Genomic DNA, 9,272 nt, shown 5'->3' on the forward strand with positions numbered 1-9,272 from the left:
AATGTGCGATGTTTGACAGTGTCATGACCTGTTTTGATAGGCCAAAACAAAGGGTAGCCAGAGTCCTGACTGACCTCTGGCCAGGACCTTGGCCGCTACCTGACCCTGTGTTTGGCTGGAGGACAGGTGGGAAAGTTACCCAGCAGCAGGTGGCGGGGATACTGGTCCCTATATATTAGGGGGACCAGATGACACCTCAGCACGTTTTTTTCTGCTGCTGCTTTCTGTTCGTCTCTGTGTTGCTCTGCTGTTTGTGCATTTGGCTGTACACCCCAGGGTCTGGCTTTCTGCTATGTAATTCTCTTGCTAAATGTCTGGATGTATTTTTCCTGCTGTTCATGATTCAGAATTCTGTTCCAAGAATTCTGCTCTTTTCCAGAGCATATTTTTGAGTGCCTTGATTTTAATTGGATCTAAAAAAGTTGGATCTCTATCAGGATGGCTTCTACTTTTGCGACCACAGTGTGTCACCAGCGTGAATAAGACTGACAATTAAAAACAATCAAAGTGTGACCAAAACTTGCAGTAGACTGGCCATAAATGCTTAAGTTTCAGATTTTTATTGACACTTTTTGTTCTCATACATTCAAATACTGTTTCAGAAATGAGAGACATCAAAGATTTTATGAATTACAGACAGATTACAGAATTACAAACAGATTTTTTTTTTTAAAAAAAAGGATTACACACCAGATCTGAAAAGCAACACACAAGCTGAAGCTGAAAAGAAAATAATCACGCTGATTCCAACACCTCATAGATCATAAATCATAATTTTTTTTAATGGCTTTGTTTTTTTTAAGTCAAAAGTTGTAAAGATATTTGTGTGTAAACAACTTTTTTTATGTTACTGTAAAATCTTTGCTCCTTAGTTAATTAGGAAAGAATTAAATTGTATCATGTGTTGATTGATAAAACACAGGCCTGAAGGTATTTTTCTTTACACACAGATGATATTTTATTCTAATTTACAAATTAACTTCAATTGAAAACTGTTCTTAGACAGAATGAAACAGACATGGAAATACTGCCCCCCTGTGGTCAGGCTGTAATTGTCTGATGTGACTGTGCTCCTCCTGCATTGTTCTTTTGATTTAAAAAGAAAGGTTTTAGGTGTAATTTCTTTCTTAACAACGCTTGTTTATTTCTAACATTCTGAAACATCTCACATCATGAGCTGAATAATCCTCCACTCCAGTGTCTGTTTGTGTGGAAACATGAAAAAAATGTAAACAATCAACACTGAAATTTAATTCAATTTATTTGTACAGCACCAAATCACAACAAATAGTCGCCTCAAGGTGCTTTATATTATAAGTTACACCCTACAAAAATATACACAGAGAAAAACCCAACAATCATATGACCCATATGAGCAAGCACTTTGGCGACAGTGGGAAGGAAAAACTGGATCTTATCAGGAAGAAACCTCCAGCAGAACCAGGCTGAGGGAGGGGCGGCCATCTGCTGGTTGGGGAGAGCGAAGGAAGACAGGACAAAATATGCTGTGTTGTTGTAGAAGACTTTTTTTTTTTAAAGAAGAAACAGAAACAGCATAAATCATTTCATAAATCATAGTTTATTTTCTGTTCATAAAGACTTTCATAAAAAGTCCTGATGTTAAAATTGCATCCAAAAAAAAAGCTTTTTTTAAAAAAAACATATGTCATGGTCCCCCGGTCCTCTCTGGTGTCTGTTTATTTTGGCTGTTCTCTCTCCCCCTTGACTCCTCCCAGCCTGATCCCCACCTCAATTTCATGCAAGCTTGTCATAACTCACCTGCTGCTCATCATCCACTATTACTCTGACACTACTTACAGCCACGGCGAAGTGTTGTTCTTCGCTGACATAGAACCACCTACTATATAGTGCAGTAAAGTCACACTGCAATAAAAAAAAACTGAGATTTAAATGGTAAATGGCCTGCATTTGTATAGCGCTTTACTCAGTCCCTAAGGACCCCAAAGCACTTTACACTACATTCAGTCATTCACACACTGGCAATGGCAAGCTACATTGTAGCCACAGCTGCCCTGGGGCGCACTGACAGAGGTGAGGCTGCCGGACACTGGCGCCACCGGGCCCTCTGACCACCACCAGTAGGCAAATATATTTGGGCAAGTAGTATCTTGCCCAAGTATATTTGGCATGCAGCCAGGAGGCAGCCTGGGATCGAACCACATTTCTTGTTCGTGTTAATCACTTCAAAACTACAAAATATCAGATACAAAATATTACTCATGTTTATTTTACTGTGTTCATTTTGTTTCTGTTTGTGACATTATTTTAAAAATTGCATCACTTCATTCTGGTGGTTCATATGTGAATTTCAGTCACATACTTTTTTAAACTGTCCTTTAACTTCTGATTTCTCACAAATACTTCTTTGAGGCTTTGAGCAAAATGCATCAAACCAACACTTCAGATCATCAGCTCCACCTTTTGCTCCCATCCTCGCACAGTCCTCTCCATCAGGATGTTCACCATTGCGCCCTTTCCAATTGTCTGGCTCGTTGCCACTCCAAAACTTCAAACTAAGAGATAAAGAACAAAAAAAGTTAGTTTAGTAAAAACTCACAACTTTCATTCTGGAAATGAAAAAAATATATTTTCACAACAATCAAACCTTTGATCCAGTGGTGATCCGTCCACCCACACCCATCTGCCCTCTACTGCTGAGTCTGTCAGTCCGATCCAGAACTTGTCCTCATCTCTAGTCATTACATCTCTCAGTCTTCTCTCCAGGAAAGTCTGAAAAGGAAAAGATGATGAAAATGACTTTGTTAGACTTTTCTGTGCTGAGAAGGTGAAACATAAAGATGTAATAAAACATGTGAGAACATGAACATGCAGCAGTGTTTCATACCTGCTCCTCCCTGCTGTCTATCTTAACCAGGTCTCCTTCTTTAGCTCTACACTCATCTCTGCTCTGTTTCCAGGATGATTTACTGATGGAGAAGTAATAGCACTTTTCTCCATGTAGCTCCCAGCCTTCTTCACATTTATAACAAGGATCATCTTTGAAGAGATTACAACAACGACTTCAGTCAGGTGGAAGAAATCACTGTTCATGTTTGTGTGAACTTAGCTTGAAGTTTGTGTCTCAAAGACAAAATCCATAACTTACCTACTACTGTAGATCCTGGACAGGTCGGCTGCACTGTGCTGCATGATTTTATCTTAGAGAGAGTCTCTGTTAGAATAAAGAATTTAAAAAATCAACTTTCATCAGTCATTCATTGGGAATGTCTGACCAAATATCACAGTATACCAGGTGTATATGCTTACCTGTGAGATTACTTTCACACTTCGTTTTTTTAAGTTTCAGATTTTCAAGCTCTTGGTTAGTTCTACTTTTATCAAATGCTGATTAAAAAAAAAATATCAAAAGCAAATAAACAAATTAGTCAGTAACTTTTTTGTTTACGCTGAAAAGATTTTTTACATCTGTTAAAAAGTAAAATACAGTATTTTGAGAAAAACATTCATCAGAAGCATTATTCTTCTTAGCATTACTGAAAAAAGCTGATGTTAATTAAGTCTTATTAAATTCTAATATTAACTCACTGGTAAAACACAGAGCAATGAGAGCAGCTGCCAGGAGAACACTGAGAACCACCAGGACCACTCTCTCTGAGGTGACCTTTGACCCTTTGCTCACCACAGCTTGTTGAGCACTGTCTGAATAGTGAGAAAAGGAAACAGGTTAGAGATGTGAGATGTGGTGTAAATGTGTTTCAGAATTTTATTGAGCTAGATTTGAGATGTTAATGTTCTCGCTGTTTTTGTACAAAGAACACGATTCACTGGCTCATTCTTCAAGCACAGAATCACAGATTTAAAACACACCAACCTCAAAGGTAAACAAGTGACTTATGCTATTCTCTTTTTCCCATTTTATTTTGTTTTTATAAAACTCTGTTTATCCATTTTTTTTAATCTGCAAGGCAGATAATAACATATTTGACTGCACCCTGTATTCATTGCACATTCCTGTCTTTAATAAAACTGGACATGATGAAGTTGTAAAAAACAGAGCTGGTGATGGTAGATGAGTTTAAACACCTGGGATCAACCTTCCAAAGCAACAGACAGTGCATCACAGAGGTGAAGAAGAGAGTGCAGGCAGGTGGAGTAGCTGGAGACGAGTGCAGGAGGCAATTTGTGACACACAAATATAATAGCAAGATGATGTATAATTTGGAGATGACGGTACTGACAAAAAAGGATAACCCAAAGTTTTATCACCAAAAAAGATCTAACCAAACAGTGGATGAAGACAAAAGTTACAAGTCAAAATATACTAGTAAACTAGTTAAAACTAAAATGATATGACACAGGTCAAAGCGCTAATCTCCTGGATGAAACTGTGCATCTACCAACTGATTTTTGTGGACTACAAATAAGGAGATAAGCACTGGAGAAATAACAAACAATGTTAACAATTATAACAAAAAAAAATTAAGTAGACAGTGAAGAGGAACTGAGGGACAGCATGGTGCTACAAGTTTCGTTTAGGTAAATGAGCAGAGTGTCTGGTCAGAGTCGGTCTTCTGGGGACTAAAATTGACCAATTTTACGCAAATGATCTTTTAGCAGAGAACTGCTCCTCGAGACAACCTCAAACTCAGCACCGTAGTTCCTCTTCTGCAATAAGGCAGCCCAGTGGTTTTTGAGAAATATAAAGAAACTGCATCAACATTAACACATGTGCACACACACACACAGAAACTCATTTATTTAAATGAACCACTCCTTCAGAACCACTTCCTCATTCTTTAATTAACCTTTACTTCTCTTTAGAATTTTACCAGTAAAAACAAAAAAAAGAAACGTGTCTCATTTACAAGTTTCCCCAATTTTTGTAAAAAAAAAAAAAAATTGGGGAAACTTGTAAATGAGACACTTCAAAAATGAGAGGGTCTGATGTTCTGAAATTAAATTTACATTATTTTTACAACGAAGTGTGGTGACAACTCCACAACAATTTTGTTTTTGTTCATTAATCATTTTATTTCAGCTACTTTTTTATACTGACAGTCTCTGATGCTGCTGTAATGTCTATAATTTATATCTCATATTCATCATTGTCATCTTTTTGTCTTAAATTAAGGTGTAAAAAAATGCAAATTGTGTACCAGTACTACTGTAAAAGTTGAGCGTGTTTATTTGTTGCACACATTTTGTCCTTCTTTTTAAAATTTACATACAGCTACAATTTTGGAAGAAATGTTCTGCTTTTTTTTTTTTTATTACTGCTGTTTGCCTACCAGACAGCTCTGCTGTGGATGGCTGAATCTTTGAGATCTTGATTTCGGAGTAAGTTGAGTCAGTCGATGGGGTAACGGCCTCTGCAATGAAAGATGAAACCGGATTGTTGCACAGTTAACACCGACGGTGGCTGCCGATAAAATGAGTGGCTGTAAAATAAATCACTGTATTCACATTACACTCAAACCTAAGATGTAATATAAACAGCTTTTCAGATATTTTTTAGGAATCTTTTCACATGTAGAAAGATGACTAGATAAGTCTCACCATTGGCTCCCTTTTTTCCTCTTGCAAACTTCACATCGGAGTAAACTACCTCAGCTTCAGGCATTTTGCTGTGTGTGTGTGGCTGCTGTGTATTAGCAGTTCTAAAAGAGAAGTTTCACAATATACAGACAAAGAAAACTTCCTCACAAGATTGTAAAATCATTCTCAAAAAGACCTGAGGCTGTAATTGCTGCCAAAGATGCTTTAACAAATTATTGAGCAAAGGCTGAGAATACTTGTAAAATGTTTTGTTTTTTATTTTTCACTTTTTTTTCAAGAATTTTAAGCAAAAGTTTGATTTATGGCATAAGTTACAGCCTAGATCTGATGCAGAAGTATAATTCACACTTTAGCCCTGTTGCCTCACAGCAAGGTCCTGGGTTCAAATCTGGGGTCTTTGTGTACAGTTTGCATGTTCTCCACATAACTATATGGGTTCTCTCTGGGTACTTAAAGACATGGATGGGGTTAGCTTAACTGATAACTCACTGGACACTCACTGACTACATTGAACGTTTATTTGGCATTTTTATTTATACAGCACCAAATCACAAACACTTTTGCCCAAATGTACTTTATACTGTGAGGTAAAGACCCTGCACTAACACAATGAAACTATCTTTGTGTCTGTCTTTTTTTTTTCTTTTGGTGGCATTTCGAAGTAAAAGTTTAATACTGGACTCCTTCCTAAAGCAGTTTATACATTTGTTATTATATATTTTGTATATTATGCTGTTCACAGGCTACAGACGCATATAATTGTTTTAAGTTCACAACTGAACCAAAAACTTTTTATATGAGATATGAAGCAGCTGGAGAAGTACAAACCCATACTGTGGTTTATTTTAAATAACGTTGTGTTGTTGTTGACGGGTGAATTGTTCACAATAATGCTGAAAACAGTTCTTGATGTTCACATGTGAATATTTGCTTTTTACTGTATTTATTGTTGTAAAATTGTGCTGAAAATAAATCCTTTAGTGTCATGTTCCTTAACTAAATGATCAATAAAAACATTTATCAGGTAAGACAGTCACCTTTTATATAACTGTAAACTGTATAATTCAGAATAGCACTCCATTTCCAGTTGTAAATTAAAAACAATAGCCAGCATTCAGTACCTGAGAAACCTCCCAGGGAGCCTTTAACCAGAGCTGCACTAGTGATACAGAAATACTAGAGAGTGGAGAAAACTCAGATGGAAGTCTGATAAGACCAGTTGCATATCAGTGGGTTTTTCTTAGAATTATATTGTGCAAAACTGGAATTCCTTCAGCATTTCATTGGCATGTAAGGCTCCAATGTCGCAGTTACATAACTCAGAAGAATTTCTGTTGCAGCTGTGTAGAGCGCTGAAACCCAGATGTCTGTGTCAGTGTGACCTTCGTCGTTGTGTCTTGCGATTGCGTCCTCTCTGATCAGGCACATGGACGTGTCTGATAGCACAGACAGAATGTCTTCTAATCTTTAATCCTCAGATGAGTTGTGAAAGTGAAAGCTACGCTGTGTAGAAGGTCGAGAGCTCCACAGATCAGTCTGTGGTGCTGAAAACCTTCTTTTCAGAGCCTTATACTCAGAAACCTACATCATGGTTTTATTTGTCAGTGGTGCAGGAAGTGTTTGTTCATCAGTGTTTAGGTCAACAGCCAAATGTTTCCTTCAGCTGGCATTTGCTAGTGATGAATAATAGTTCCATATTAAAAAATATTTCTTCTCCCCTGCAGGCCCCTCGGCTAGCAGAGAAATACTGCGTTTGCCACCTGGCGACTGGAGACATGCTGAGGGCCATGGTGGCTTCAGGCTCCGAGCTCGGCAAGAGGCTGAAGGAGACGATGGATTTTGGCAAACTGGTAACTGCTCTTCTATTCATGATCTTTCTATAAACTTTTCTTCCTGTCCCTTTGTCTCCTCTGAGGTTTTTATTGACTTTGCAACTCGTTATCCCTAATCTTTGATGACATCTCATGTTTTCCTTGTATTACGATTACTTCCTTCCTTCCCTTCCTTCATGTTAAATCTCAGCCATATACGGGCAAAAGTGATGATCTGTGTGAAACTGACTGTTTATTTTTATGTTTTACAGTTCTGTTCTAACTGTTGTGCTGGTCTGTCACATTGTATGCCAACATTTTATCAGTCCTTCATGCACATTCAGAACACACATTTCTGCAGTGATGGTTTCAATAAAGTTTATTAAAACCACATGACTGTATCAACAATAATGCTAAAACAAAACTAAGAGAGGCATGAAGAGAAACAAAAAACAAAAAAAGCTTGGAAGTCTGTAAGATGTGGATGGACGGGTGTCTGTTCCAGTTCAGTTTTTTTATATTCCAGCATGTTCACTATCAAGACTACACACCAATCCATGATCTGAGACTGGCTCAAATTCACCTGCAGTCACATGAGGAAAATTTCTTAATTGATGAGAAATCTCACTGACGTACTTAAATGTCCAAAAGGCAGATGGTTGGTGGTGGTTTAGACATCGAGTCAAGCATCATGACACCAGTAAAACTGCCCAAGTCTGGTAGATCCTGAGCACAATTCAAGGCTAAAATCATGTTATACTTTTAGAGTGGGCATGCTCTGCTGACCTGAGTTGTGTGAGGAACTGTTTACATATCAGAGGCACAAATTAATACAGAACAATGACCCCCAACATTTTTGTTCTGAATGGGGAAATGGTGTTGGGATGAGAACCTTGTTGTTTTTTAAAGCCATTTTATTCTGTATCATAATAAATTGTTTGTGATTCTGTGGCCACTTAAGTCCCTTTTATGTCAAAATTCACTTCTGTAACATTTGTAGGCGTCTGTGTGTTTTCCTCTAGATTTGTGTCCAGCGCTGTACGCATGTTTGTGCAGCTGCTTCAGAGCTCTTTGTCCCCATCTGTTTCATCTCCCAGCATGTAACCGAGGTTCCTGGTGTAATTTGCTCAGAGCTTTTTCCGATTGTGATTTTCTGCCATCTGTGTTTGACTCTCACTGTTTGGTGCTGTTTGCCCATATTTGTGCACTTTAATTTCCTGTTGCTGTATACAAAGATTTTGTATTGACATGAAATAAATGTATAAAATCAGTATCTTTAGCAGAGGTAAAAATATTGTTGCATGATAAAGAGGAGTTTTTGTGTCCCTGCAGGTCAGTGATGAGATGGTCGTGGAGCTCATAGAGAAGAACCTTGAGTCGTCGGCCTGCAGGAACGGATTCCTGTTGGATGGATTCCCCCGAACGGTCAAACAAGCAGAGATGGTGAGGACTTAATTTATTAGTGTTTTGGTGCGTTTTTAATGTTGACTTAATAATTCATGAACAACGAGTTTGCTTTACTTTAAATACAGATTAGCTAATGAAGAGATTAAACAAACTAGTTTTAATGTTGATTCATGAGAACTGAGCACGCTGGTAGGTTTCTTTTTCAGCTCGAACTTTCCCCAGTTTCACTCTTTTGTGTGTGTGTGTGCGTGTGTGTGCGTGTGTGCACGTGTGTGTGCTGTTAATTTTATCTTTTGTATTTCTGTAACTATAAATAAAAGTTTACTGAAGTAACGTCTTTAATGTGGATTATGTAGTAATTTAGTAATCAGCCATGTACTCATGATGTTTGTCAGTCAGCTATATCCAGAATGCTAGTCTGCTGAAAGCTGCAATACCTGATTGAGACTTCTGCAGTGAACTTTGGTGGCGTGTCACCTATGTACGTCGCCAACACCACAGGGAGTTATGTGGTTA

The 9,272-nt window shown here is 37.9% G+C and overlaps 2 protein-coding genes across 2 annotated transcripts; one reads left to right on the plus strand and one right to left on the minus strand.

Moving 5' to 3' along the window:
• Nucleotides 1–1,779: 1,779 nt before the first annotated feature.
• LOC134623502 (galactose-specific lectin nattectin-like) lies at nt 1,780–5,602 on the minus strand (the record flags this gene model as incomplete). Its single annotated transcript, XM_065469857.1, has 7 exons — nt 5,539–5,602; nt 5,271–5,351; nt 3,568–3,681; nt 2,867–3,018; nt 2,627–2,751; nt 2,342–2,534; nt 1,780–1,884 (listed from the first exon to the last, which is right to left on the minus strand). Coding segments are annotated over exons 1-7 (834 nt in total), but the record flags the coding sequence as incomplete, so codon positions are not given.
• Nucleotides 5,603–6,538: 936 nt separating this feature from the next.
• LOC135932385 (adenylate kinase 2, mitochondrial-like) lies at nt 6,539–8,792 on the plus strand (the record flags this gene model as incomplete). The annotated part of the gene is made up of 3 exons (XM_065469856.1): nt 6,539–6,562; nt 7,263–7,388; nt 8,682–8,792. Coding segments are annotated over exons 1-3 (261 nt in total), but the record flags the coding sequence as incomplete, so codon positions are not given.
• Nucleotides 8,793–9,272: the final 480 nt, after the last annotated feature.

This window comes from Pelmatolapia mariae, unplaced genomic scaffold (assembly GCF_036321145.2).
Source record: "Pelmatolapia mariae isolate MD_Pm_ZW unplaced genomic scaffold, Pm_UMD_F_2 NODE_ptg000700l+_length_10277_cov_1, whole genome shotgun sequence".
Taxonomy (NCBI): domain Eukaryota; kingdom Metazoa; phylum Chordata; class Actinopteri; order Cichliformes; family Cichlidae; genus Pelmatolapia; species Pelmatolapia mariae.